This window comes from Pristis pectinata, chromosome 5, assembly GCF_009764475.1.
Source record: "Pristis pectinata isolate sPriPec2 chromosome 5, sPriPec2.1.pri, whole genome shotgun sequence".
NCBI classification, from domain to species: domain Eukaryota; kingdom Metazoa; phylum Chordata; class Chondrichthyes; order Rhinopristiformes; family Pristidae; genus Pristis; species Pristis pectinata.
This window is the reverse complement of record NC_067409.1, coordinates 66,676,729-66,690,402: the sequence shown is the minus strand read 5'-3', so window position 1 is coordinate 66,690,402 and position 13,674 is coordinate 66,676,729. Positions and strand designations below refer to the sequence as shown.

The following is a 13,674-nucleotide window of genomic DNA, read 5'->3' as shown; positions in this document are numbered from 1 at the left end:
ATCTCCCACTTATTAAGCAAGAGCATCACATTTTCACATGTTCAAATTGCTAAAAGACAAACATGATAGGCTTTTGAACCATGACTTTGTGGGCACATCTAAAGGAAATTAAGCTCAAAAGACAAATTGACAGTCCCCAATCAGTTGCAATTGGCAAAAACATGCAATGTTAATTAATTTGAACTAAGCCCATAATAAGATCTGTGGGTAGTCCTATTATCTATCTTCAACCCTGAATCTGTTCAATTAATATATAACAAGATACTACAAAAGAATTATACGATATAAGATATGATAAAAAATGCTATAAACAGTAACAAAATACCATGCACTGCCACAGCTTTTGGTAATCTTACACAACTTTTAACCCTTAACTAACTCTAATGTCTACTCCCAAGCAGTTATCTTTAACTGCCTACATGCAGCTCACTCTACCATTGGCCCTACCCATTTCCAAGGTGAACAGCATCTGACATGCTGCAACAGTGTAGGTAGGGGAAATTGGCAAGTCAGATCAATAGCTTCAGGAAAAGGATTGGCTTGTTCGGACCTGTCTGTAGATTTTTTTTGCAAAAAAGCCAAAATTTTCCTACAAGGCAGTACTTTCTAGAAGTACCAGATCAAAAACTAATCAAAATTCTGTGCAGCAAGCTATAAGAAATCACAAGCTGTTCTTAAAACAAAATGGAAAAGGAACTGGCTGCAAGTTGAAGAAAGCTGCAAGAACATTCATTTCTTTCATAAACAAGATAAACCCAAGGACATAATTTACATAATCCATTTTCTCCACAGTCTACTGATGTCTATAGAGTAGGAACAAATTCTCCAGGTACCAATAAGCTTAGAACTACACACCACCCCCACCAATCCCACAACTCTTCAGTGAAATCAATGATACATGACTAATTGAACTGGCAGGGTTCAGATGCAGGGCCTTATAAAGTATAAACGGGTCACAGAAGGAAGTGATTTGAGTCAATTGCCATGAGTGTGATTCTTTTGTATTATAGAAAGGATGGGGGGTTAACTGGGGGAAAACTGGGCAGTTTTGCAAAGAAACAACAAACAGATCCCATCAATCTGTCCAGACAGGAGCAAATACTAAGGTGTGCTCCATCCAGAATCAGAGTCAGAGCTAGTTATATGGGGAAATGATGTTACAGTTAAGAATTAAAGGCTGTGTAAGACTGCAGAATACAAAGCTGTAGCAGTACTTCAGATTTTATTATAGTTTGTAATTTTTCTTACTTATGTTGTGTAATACAACTTTATGTTTAATTCTTAGAGTCATAGAGTTATACAGCATGGAAACAGGCCCCTCAGCCAACTCATCCACGCTGACCAAGGTGCCCTCCTGAGCTATTCCCATTTGCCTGTGTTTGCCCATATCCCTCTAAACCTTTCCATCCAAGTACCTATCCTTTTAAACATTGTAATTGTACCCACCTCTACCACTTCCATTGGCAGCTTGTTCCAGATACCCACCTGTTCAGTGTGAAGAAGTTGCTCCTCAGGTCCCCTTTCAATCTTTCCCCTCTCACCTTAAAACCCCTACCTTCTAATTTTAGACTCCCCTATCCTGGGAAAAGTCTGTGAAAATCCATATTATTTATGCCCCTCATGATTTTATAAACCTCTCAAAAGTCACACTCCACCTCCTTTCCTCTATGGAAAACAGTCCCAGCCTATCCAGTTTCTCCTTACAGCTCGAGCTCTCCAATCTTGGCAACCTCCTTGTGAATCTTTTCTGCATTGCCCTCCAGCTTAATCACATCCTTCCTATAGTATAGCAACCAGAACTGTGCACAACATTCCAGGTGCAGAGAACACCAACATCTTGTGCGCTGAAACATGTTGTCCCAACTTTTGTAGTTTCTTGTAATTTTTTTTTTAGTCCAGCACAGAGGCTCTTCAGCCCATCAAGTAAATATCTGTACTCATCCAATTACCAGGCACTTGGTTCGTAGCCTATATATGTTATATTATTTTTCGTATTTTACATTATATCAATTGTAGCATCACTTAGTTTCAATAAACTTTTGCAAGAGTTCTGAATTGTCCTGCTCAATGCACCCTGGCTAGCTTTGCCTCAGCCAGACAAGTTTAGTGCTGAATAAGGAAAGTAGGTATCAGAGAGGATACGTAGAGTCCTTCTGCTATCATAACATATTTTAAACCAGAGTGAAGAGTTGCTGTAACTCAATTTACCCTGGATTTATTTTGTCCATGAAATTCTTCAGTTTTTGGTTTGGTGGATTTTGTGAGACTGGTGTAACTTTCAGGCTATAACCTCCTATCGATTGATAGGTGTGGGGTAAATCCATGCAGAACAACTGGAGGGTTAATCTCGCTGAGGTATGAATAGTGGACAATCAAGTGTTACCAGTATTTCTGGGCTAGAGGGCCTCATGTTGCATTTATAATACAAAAATAATGGTTAAGTAATAGCCTAGATTTTTGATGCTGGTGGAGCCTGCAGTACTAGGCAGAACAAAATATATGAAGTCATAGAGGTTTTTGGCCTTCAGATTAACAACCGTGTTGGACAATAGGTTACAAAATGCTTCATCAGCTGCATAACCTGTACTGTGTTGAATGCCTATCTCATTGGCAGTTGGAAAACAAATGTCTGACAACAATGAGTGGATAGAGTGGATGTGGAGAAGACATTTCCATTAGTAGGAATCTAGGATCTGAGGGCACAGCCTCAGAATAAAGGGCTGTCCCTTTAGATGTGAGATCAGGATGAATTTCTTCAGCCAGAGGATGGTAAATCTGTGAAATGTGTTGTCATGGAGGGCTGTGGATGCCAAGTTATTGGGTGTATTTAACACCCAGGGTATATCTTGATTGGTAAGGGGTTAAGGATTATGGGGAGAAGGTGGGAGAATGGGGTTGAGAAAAAAAACAGCCATGATTGAATGGTGGAACAGACTCTATGGGCCGAATGGCCTAAATCTTATGGTCTTATATCGGGCTGGATGGCACTGATGGCTGGAGGGTGGTTCCCTGGAGAACATCTAGCTATCTGCAGGACACCTGTCATGCATTTCAGACTTCTCCTACTCAGCATTGAGACCAGGGGAATAGATAACTTCTTGAGCCAAGGGTCTGGAGACACTTCACAAACTGAAGCTTAGTATTTTCTCTTTATATGAATTAATATTAATGTTTTTAATTAATCTGTGTTTAATTAATTCCTGTTCTGGGAATTTATAATTTTTTGGTGAATTTTAATTTTTTTTCAACTGTTTCTAAATGCTCCTGATTGTGGAAGAGGCTTCCAACAGCATGAGCTGTCAGAAGCTCATCGAGGTGGTATGTGAGTGAGATCTTACTTCCTACCACCTGTTGCCTCATGGAATAATCACTGCAGTGACACAGGCAGGATCTTAGGAGGAATGCAGGTGCAAATCTTTAGTATGGCGGTTGATTGCAAAGTGTGGGATGAGCTGAGCGTCACCTGGCCCATTCTGATCATCTGCATTTTAATACCTGTGTCAATCCATTTGAAAAAGTGGGTGGTGGCAGAGTTAAATTTGATCAAAAGCATCTGCACATCACAAAGTCACCCATTCATTGCTGACAAGCAAAACAAAACCACCGACACTGGAAATGGAACATAGTAACAGAAAGTGCAGGAAAGACTTAGCAGGTCAGGCCACGTCGATGGGAAGAGAAATAGAATTGATATTTCACATTGAAGACCATTTGCCAGAACTGGAGAAGAGTCTCCGACCTGAAACGTTGACTCTTTTTCTCTTCCCACAGATGTGGCCTGATCTGCTGAGTATTTCCTGCACTTTCTGCTTTTATTCATTGCTGTTGCCTTCAGAGGTAACAGAGGGTTTGCAACACCTGGAGTACAGTAAGGCATATGCAACATAAACTAACCCCAACTAACTTGAAGAGTTTACCACATATGGACACCAAGCGATTGGAATGCAAATGGATTGGGCATTATATGCCAATTACTCAAATATTTCAATCAACTAATTATTTCATCCCTTCTTTTTCTTTTTATGGACTATCTGAGACTAACATCATTGTTTAAATAAACCTTAAAATGTTCTGTCTCAATTTTTCCCTCATTTGGTTATGTTACCCTACTCGATCTTATATCAAATGAAAATTACACCTAATAAACCTTTCACTGTGTGGCAATTATCCATTTCTAATGCTATCTTATGGACAAGTATGTACAAAATTATTTTCACAGTTATTACAATTACTTTAAAAATGTAGCATCATTTCTCCAAAAGCTTTATTAACTATATTACCTGTGGAGTCAGATACTTACCTGTAAGAAATATGTAACAAAGGAAAATACACCAATGACAAAAAACAGGATAGAATAAAAATCAGCTTGTTGCCTGATCACATTAGGGTCAGTCAGAGTGAAGACCTAGGAGAATGAAACAAAATCAATTAACTTTGAGAGATTAAGTTGTACTGCAAAAGACAAACAAGGCATTGGAGAAATATCTTGAGGGACTGAGGCGATGTTATTTACTATTGAAATCTATTGATGAACAATTGATAAAAAGTATTGTATACTTACATTAATGATCTTTGCAAATAAAATGCAAAAGGCAGGGTGAGTTCCTCCATTGATAATTGCAGCTAGGACTCCCAAAGCTATGGCTGGCCAATCTGACTTATTCAGCTTGAAAAGTTTTAGAAGTGAAAATGATGGGAGCTTTACTTCCTGTAATGAATAGGGACAATAAGAAGACAATCTAATGTATCTAATTTAGAACCATAGAACAATACAGCACAATACAGGCCCTTCGGCCCACCATGTTGTGCCGACTTTTAAACCATGCCTAAAACTAACCCCTTCCCCCTACATATCCCTCTATTTTAAATTCCTCCATATGCTTATTGAACAATCTCTTGAAATTGACCAACGTATCAGCCTCCAGCACCATCCCAGGCAGCGCATTCCATGCACCAACCACTCTCTGGGTGAAAAACCTCCCTCTGACATCTCCCTTGAACTTCCCACCCATTACCTTAAAGCCATCTCCTCTTGTATTGAGCATTGGTGCCCTGGGAAAGAGGCGCTGGCTGTCCACTCTATCTATTCCCTTTATTATTTTGTATACCTCTATCATGTCTCCCCTCATCCTCCTTCACTCCAATGAGTAAAGCCCTAGCTCCTTTAGTCTCTCCTCATAATCCATACTCTCTAATCCAGGCAGCATCCTGGTAAATCTCCTCTGCACCCTTTCCAACGCTTCCACATCCTTCCTATAATGAGGCGACCAGAATTGGACACAGTACTCCAAGTGTGGTCTAACCAGAGTTTTGTAGAGCTGCATCATTATCTCGCGACTCTTAAACTCGATCCCACGACTTAAGAAAGCTAACATCCCATAAGCTTTCTTATCAACCCTATCCACCTGTGAGGCAACTTTCAGTGATCTGTGGATATAAACCCCCAGATCCCTCTGCTCCTCCACACTCCCCAGAATCCTGCCATTTACCTTGTAAATGCAGTATTTATACAGATTTATACAGAAAATTATGAATATTATAAATATTATACAGTATTTATACAGAACATTCTGATAATCCAATATAACAGGATCTAGATCAAATGGAAAAGCGGGCCAATGAATGACAGATAGAATTTAACTCAGACAAGTGCAATGTGCTACATTCTGTTAAGTTAAACCAGGGTGGTACTTACCCAGTAAATGGCAACACCCTGGAGAGTGCTGTAGAACAGAGAGACCTAAGGGTACAAGTATGTAGTTCCCTGAAAGTGGTGTCATGGGCAGACAAGGTGGTGAAGAAGGCATTTGGCATGCTTGCCTTCACTGAGTAGAAGAGCTGTACAAGACCCACACCTGGACTATTGTGTGCAGTTCTGGTTGGCCTGCTATAGGAAGAATGTCATTAAGTTGGAAAGGGTGCAGAAAAGATTCATGTTACTGGGACTGGAGGGCTTGAGTTAAAAGTGGAAATTGGTTAGCCTGTGGCTTTTTACTCTGGAGCATAGGAGGCTGAGGAGTGACCTTAAAAAGGTATATAAAATCATGAAGGACATAGATAAGGTGGATGGTCACAGTCCTTTTCCCAAGGTAGGGAAGTCTAAAACTAGAGGGTTAAGGTGAGAGGGACAAGCTTTTCACATTAAGGGTGATAGGTATATGGAATGAACGGCCAAAGAAAGTGGTACAATTACAACGTTCAAAAGACATTTGAACAGGTACATGGATTGCAAATGTTTAGAGGGATAGGGCTCAAATGCAGGCAAATGGGACTAGCTCAGGTACACAAGTTGGTTGGCATGGACAAGTTGGGCCAAAAGGCCTGTGTCCATGCTGTATAAATCTATGACTCTATCCCATATTCCACTGTTTGGACTGTCTTCTCAGCATCTAGCCTGTCAAGCCCTTCAGAACTTTATATGTTTCAATGAGACCTCCTGCCATTCTCCTAACATGTAAATAATACAGTTCCAGTCTATTCAATCCACTGGACAACATTATGATGAATCTCCTTTGCACCCTTTCCAATGCAACTAAATCCAGATGGGCAAGCCGAACCTTGATGATCTTGATAAATAGCAAAGCTGGCTCTAATGGTCAGGTTGCCTTCTCTTTCTTCTATTTCTTATATTCTTATATGTGTCTATAATTCTATAACCACTAATGGACCCCAAAATGGATTGAGCTACCAAGAAAAGCTCCTGAAAGCTTGTTGGTAATCAACAGAATGTCCTGTTCTTGCGGTTACCAAGGAATTCCTAGCAGTGAAACCATAGTGTCTCTATCACCAGGTGGGGGTGGGGGTTGAGGGTAGAAATATTAGATCTCTGGTTTTGATAGTTATGCCCAAAAGAGCAAAGAGTGTATAATTTATAAAGAGCAAACAGAAACCACGGGGGTGAGAATAGATACCTCAGTGATTCAGGCTTTTAAACTTGATGAAAATCTACTGTAAATATTACATAACTACCTAACCAAAAATCACTCATAAATATGAAATTGAATTAGTAGCAATCAATAACACCATCAAATAATTATTGTACTTTTGTATGACTTGGAGAATATTTGTGCTTAAATTTGTATTACCTCCGTCTTATTTTCCTTCAATCCAGTTTCATCATGAGATATATTCTTTGTGCTTGATGAATTGGATAATGTACACACGTGAGGAAAATATTCATTTTTATCTGTTGCTCTTTCATTTTCTATTTCTTTTTCATTTTTCTCTGTGTTTTTCAATGTCTTCAGACATATCAAATTAAAAACAAAACTGTTATAATTAATTATAATGAACTTGTTAACTGACAACTGGGTTATACCTCTTTTCAGTACAGAAGGCATTCAAATAGTAATTTCACTGGCACATTGCAATGATATACTGTAGGTACCTGCTTTTGTAATTTTACAAGCTGCAGGGTTCTTTCGAAATGTAGTATGCAACAATAGCAAATATTTCATTTAATAAGAAAAAGGCGAGATTAGTTTTGACTTCTAGGGAACTAGGATCTTGTGGGAGGCTAGTGCATAAATTTCAGGGGCCCTGGAAGAGATATTTAAAACGTCCTTAGCCACGGGTGAGGTGCTGGATGACTAGAGGATAGCTAATGTTGTCCCGTTGTTTAAGAAAGGCTAAGAATAAGCCAGGAAATTATAGGCCAGTGAGCTTGACATCAGTCATGAGTAAATTATTGGAAGGTATTCTGAGGGACAAGATATTCAAGTATTTGGATAGACAGGGCCTGATTAGGGATAGTCAATGTGGCTTTGTGCGTGGCAGGTCATGTCTAACCAATTAATAAAGTTTTGAGGAGGTTACCAGGAAGGTTGATGAAGGGAAGGCAGTGGACGTTGTCTACATGGACTTTAGCAAGGGCTTTGACAAAGTCCCCCATGGGAAGCTGCTCCAGAAGGTTAAGTCGCTTGGTATTCAGGATGAAGTGGTTAACTGGATTTAACGTTGGCTTAGCAGGAGAAGCCAGAGAGTGGTAGTAGATGGTTTTCTCTCTGATTGGAGGCCTGTGACTAGTGGTGTGCCGCAGGTATCAGTGCTGGGTCCATTGTTGTTTATCATCTATATTAATGATTTAGATGATAATGCAATAAACTGCATCAGCAAATTTGTGGATAACACCAAGATTGGGGGCGTAGTGGACAGTGTGGAAGACTATCAAAGCTTGCAAAGTGATCTGGACTAGCTGGGGAAGTGGGCTGAAAAATGGCAGATGGAATTTAATGGCGACAAGTGTGAGGTGATGCACTTTGGTAGGACAAACCAGGGTAAGACTTACAAAGTGAATGTTCTGCTGCACGCCTCAGTGCGCTACCAAAGGGACCTGGAAATACAGATCCATAATTCCTTGAAAATGGCATCGCAGGTAGATAGGGTCACAAGAGCTTTTGGCACATTGGACTTCATAAATCAGGGCATTGAGTACAGGAGTTGGGATGTTATGTTGAAATTGTATAAGACATTGGTGAAACCAAATTTAGAGTATTGTGTGCAGTTCTGGTCATCTACCTACAAGAAAGATATCAATAAGCTTGAAAGAGTGCAGAGAATATTTAAACGGATGATGCTAGGACTTGAGGACCTGAGTTACAGGGATAGGTCAAATAGGTTAGGGCTTTATTCCCTGGAGCACAGGAGAATGAGGGGAGATCTTATAGAAGTACACAAAATTATGAGGGGGTAAAGATAGGGTGAATACATGCAGACTTTTCCCCTCGCTAGAACTAGAGGTCATAGGTTTAGGGTGAAAGGTGAAATATTTAAGGGGAATCTGAGGGGGAACTACTTCACTCAGAGGATGGTATGAGTGTGAAATGAGCTGCCAGCCAAAGTGGTGGATGCGGGTTCATTTGTAACACTTAAGATAAGTTTGGATAGGTGCATGGATGAGAGAGGTATGGAGGGCTATGGTCTGGGTGCAGGTAGATGAGACTAGACAGAAAACCAGGCCAGCATGGACTAGATGGGCTGAAGGGCCTGTTTCTGTGCTGTAGTGCTCTATGACTCCAACTGAAAATTGTAATACAGAGTTTGCCAATGATCACTTTGAACAGCAATTTCCAACATTATGGGTGCAACCCATTTGAGGTCCCACAGACAACAATGGAGTTTCAAAGATTCTTGACAGTATAATTTTAGTTTTGTTTTATTTGTCAGCTAACTTATTACTAATAGCTTGATTTCAGGTCACAAAAATTTCCAGCTTTTAACTGAGGCACTGTTAAGGAAAAAGTTAATAAATGCTGATACAGACAAGCAGGTCTCTCCTTCATTCATATAATACTGTGAAGTGAACACTTTACTGATAATGTTCCTGCAGGAGCAAGCTTTTAACTCACAAATGGTTGCAGTTTAAACTCAGTATTAATTCTCCCTTTACACAAACTGCTATTTTAGCAATATATAGTATATTTCAAGTTAATTTCTGACTCTGAATGGAGATGCCAAATTAATACAAGTCCGAGATGAATCAGAGAGAAATCGTGGTAAAGCAACTGAATGATGGGATTTCTCCCTCTCGGATCCAGAACACATTGCTGACCAATCACTAATCATAGACTGTTCAGACATAATTCATATAAGTTGGATGATTTGAACTCTGAAATAAAAAGATACTAGGCCTGAACAACATAGACACAGTTGCATCCAAGAATTTGTCCAATAGACTCCTTGAAGTTCTTTTTTTCATCATCAATGTTAACAACAGATGCCATCTATTTATTTAAAATCTTAGAGTCATGGAGTAATACAGCATGGAAACAGGCCCTTCGGCCCAACCAAGATGCCCATCTAAGCTGGTCCCATTTGCCTGCATTATCCGCTATCTTAGAGTTCTCTGAAAATGACAGGTAGCCTGAACTCAAGGTTTACCTTCCTGCCAAGCTTGCACTTAAACTGAGGGCTCTCCCAGCAACTTCTTTCTTGCAAAAGCCATCTCCATCCTCAGCTGCAAGGACTTGTGGTGCACATGGGGCTTTTAGACAAAACTTCCAGCACATGCTTGGACCAAATAAAGCTTTGCCCACAGAAATGCTAATAAAGCTTTGATGGCTAGGCAAGCAACATTACCCCAAAATTATCAGATATCAAAATTACCAAAAAAGATTTAATGTTTTTGGAAGTCCCTGGAATTCAGAAACATTTAAAAATAATTTAAATATCATTTGAACTGCTAAATGTTAAAATTATTAAACACTAAAAATTATAATTCTTAAAACAGTTGCAACAATTAATAACATTTCAGTATACTCAGTTAATTAGAGAAATGTATATTACCTTGTACTCATATGGATAACTTGCAGCTGTTTTCACCATTGCAATTAATAGAATGGCTGGACCTGGGCCAGGTCTAACCTGCCACAAATTCAGTCATCAAAATTCTCAGCTGGATTTTATATGGAGTCCAGTAGTGGAGCGTTTTTGGAAAAATCTTATCTCGTACCAAGCAAGATGTTTAGGCCTTCCACCTTTACACAGAGTATTGAATTTTCTGACATTTATGCAGGAAATGCCAGCAGTTCAACATTGAAGTGCTTGTATTTCTCAGGAAAATCTAGCCAGACATCTTGCCAGACCTTCATCCTCTATATCCCAGACTTTTCTCTCTCTCCCTTACAGTCTTAATCTCTTCTAATATTGTAAAAACATTTCATAATGTTTATAAAAACCCATAAGATTTTAAATGATCTGGTATATTCAAGTGTCCTATTAGCTATTCTAAACTTTCTTTGCATTGGTCCCCTTATACTTCATATTTTGAGAATTATTTTGTTTCACAAGATATAGTGAAAAGCTTTGTTTTGTATGGCGTCCAGACAGATCATTCCAAACGCAAGTACATCAAGATAGTACAAAGGGAAAGGCAATGACAGAATGCAGAATATGGTATTACAGTTACAGAGAAAGCAAAAGTATATTACAAGTAGAAGTAGAGGAATAGTTACCAGGGAATGAAGCAGACATTAGGTAATATACATTTTCTTTGAATGAATTGCTTGGGTTATAATTTTATAACAATAATATGATTCATTTAGCTTTGTGGTAGATTCTTAGCCAAATATCTACCCTTCCCCAGGAATCAAAGCTTTGCAAATGTTTGGGGTCATTACATTTTCCAGAAAGTGCTAGAATTAGGAATTATGACAATTGCATTGACTAACACTTCAAATGATCCAATGCCCAAACATTGATTGTGTTCCACAAAATGTGATAAGCACACATTGCTTGCTCTTCAAACTAACTGCCATGTGTATAGCCAACATTCTCCACATTCCAACTAACATATCTACATTGTTCATCAGTGGCATCTGATCACATGAGAGGCTTCTGACACTACAAGAGAACCTGTGTTTCCTAAAGGGGAGAGGGCCTACAGATGCAAGAAATGAAATAAGTTTTTTGACAGAGAAACAAATGACTGCAGATGCTGGAATCTAGATGAAAGACACAATGATGCTGGAGGAACTCAGCAGGCCAGGCAGCATTCATGGAGAAAAGCAGGCGATCAATGTTTCAGGTCAGGACCCTTCTTCAGGACACAAGAATGGTCCTTAAGAAGGATCCTGACCCAAAACATTGACCACCTGCTTTTCTCCACAGATGCTGCCTGGCCTGCTGAGTTCCTCCAGCATCACCAAAGTTTTTTGACAAATGGATCTGGCTATGATACTTTGAGAGTCAGCACCAATCTCTTCTGACAACACATTGTAAGCCTTTGTAGAGAACATGGAGAAGAAAAGAGATACTTCATCTTCAGGGGTTGTTCTTGAGGGACAGATGGACTTTCAGGTAAATACTTAAGAGGGCATTAAACAGAAATATCAGTAGAAATCAATTCTGTGTGTTGCACCAAGACCTTGATGAAGTACAGGAAGACTATGATAATCAGACACGTGCAGTAATGTGGAATATTTCTACCTTCAAATGACATATCTTACCAACTGCACTACTGGCCTCCTCCACTGTACAACCCATCAGCACCGAATCCCCCCCTCGCCCACCTACCAAAACCCCTTATCCATTAGTACTCAACATTTCAATTTATATGCTTCCTCTCCCCCTCACACTCTCAGTAATTTCACAAACCTTGTCTTCACAATGGAGATCTTGCACACACTTGCAGCTGTCAATCTGGGCAGCTGTAGGCAATCCTGCCTTTCCCTACTTTGAGAATGCAGTTGTGGCTGTGGTAGTTAGTAGATTTCAATCATAACCATTTTTGGGAAGCAGAGATGTCTCTTGCATTGGTTATTGCTGGATTTGAGGCAAGAGAATTGCTCCCAGAAGATCCTTCCTGCTGTGTGCTCTTCCCCTCTCTAACAGCTCCCTCATCCAGAAGGTTAACCTTCACTGCGTGGTCCCTGCTCTCCCTTTTGGTCCTATTTAATTCAAAGACCAACCATATGTGGAAACAAATTTTTTCAGCAGAAGCTTTTAAATGAACCATAAAGTACTTTCATATCAACAAAGCCACACCCTGTGCACTGAACTCTTAGCCAAGTAAAGATCCAAGCTCCAATTATATGTACAAATGCAGAAGCAGCTGGTAGGAATAATCCAGCAACTCACCTGTAAGTAGCTCACGATCCCATCTGGGTTCCTTCATTATATTTAATGCACTTAACTGTGCAAGCCTAATTGCAATGTGCAGTTGGAAGATGACAGTGGTGATATGAATAAAAGTTGCACGCCAACTTGTGTCATGATCTGCCTGACCTGCACACTTACAGTCGTTATTGGTGCATATTCCTGGTCATTCCCCATCAGGAGCATTTCAGACCTTGTGTTTGTATGGCCACATAAAATCTACAATATGGGCACTAATAAGCTAACTTTGCCTCCATCAAAGCTAGTTCAAATTTTCCATTTTATGAATCTGTCATCTGCTAAAATATAGGAAGAAAATAGGTTTTGCCCATTTATTTAATCAATCAGTTTGCTAATATAGTCTAGTTATTTTTCATAATTTGTGATGGTGCATGATTATTTTAGGAAGACATTAGTTTTACCACAAGCTTCTAATAAAATAGCAATTTCCTTTTCCGTTCACTTAAATCTTCCCAAGGCAATTGATGATAAACTGGAGACACAAGAGACTGCAGATGCTGAAAATCTGGTGCAACACACAAAAAGCTGGAGGAACAGCGGGTCAGGCAGCATCTGTGGAGGGAAATAGACAGTTGACGTTTCAGGTCGAGACCCTTCATCAGGACTGAACATCAACTGTCCATTTCCTTCCACAGATGCTGCCTGACTGGCTGAGTTGCTCCAGCTTTCTGTGTGTTGCAATTGATGACAAATGTAGTGTTAGTTCTTCCTTCTAAATTGGCAATGAGCGTCTGTTTCACTGTAAATTATTCACATCAGACAACCAAGAGTTTTTGCAGCAAGAAGCCAATAGTGAGATCAATTTGCTGGATGGGTAGATTTGGAATATGCATCACCAAATTTACCATCTGAGGAAAATCAGGGCTGTACAATGTAATACATGCCACAGAGACATTGCAACACACAAAGCACACTGAAGGAAAACACTATGATGCTGGAGGAACTCAACAGGCCAGGCAGCATCTGTGGAGAAAAGCAGGCAGTCAACGTTTCAGGTCAGGACCCTTCTTCAGGACTGAAGATAGGAAAAGGGGAAGCTCAATACATAGGAAGGAAAAG

At 39.7% G+C, this 13,674-nt stretch overlaps 1 protein-coding gene across 1 annotated transcript in view; it reads right to left on the bottom strand.

Moving 5' to 3' along the window:
- LOC127570971 (ATP-dependent translocase ABCB1-like) overlaps positions 1–13,674 on the bottom strand; it is a 79,114-nt gene that overhangs the window by 39,744 nt on the left and 25,696 nt on the right. The window contains 3 exon segments of the mRNA XM_052016939.1: positions 4,301–4,405; positions 4,562–4,708; positions 7,086–7,241. Of these exon segments, the coding sequence (XP_051872899.1) occupies positions 4,301–4,405; positions 4,562–4,708; positions 7,086–7,241 (408 nt within the window).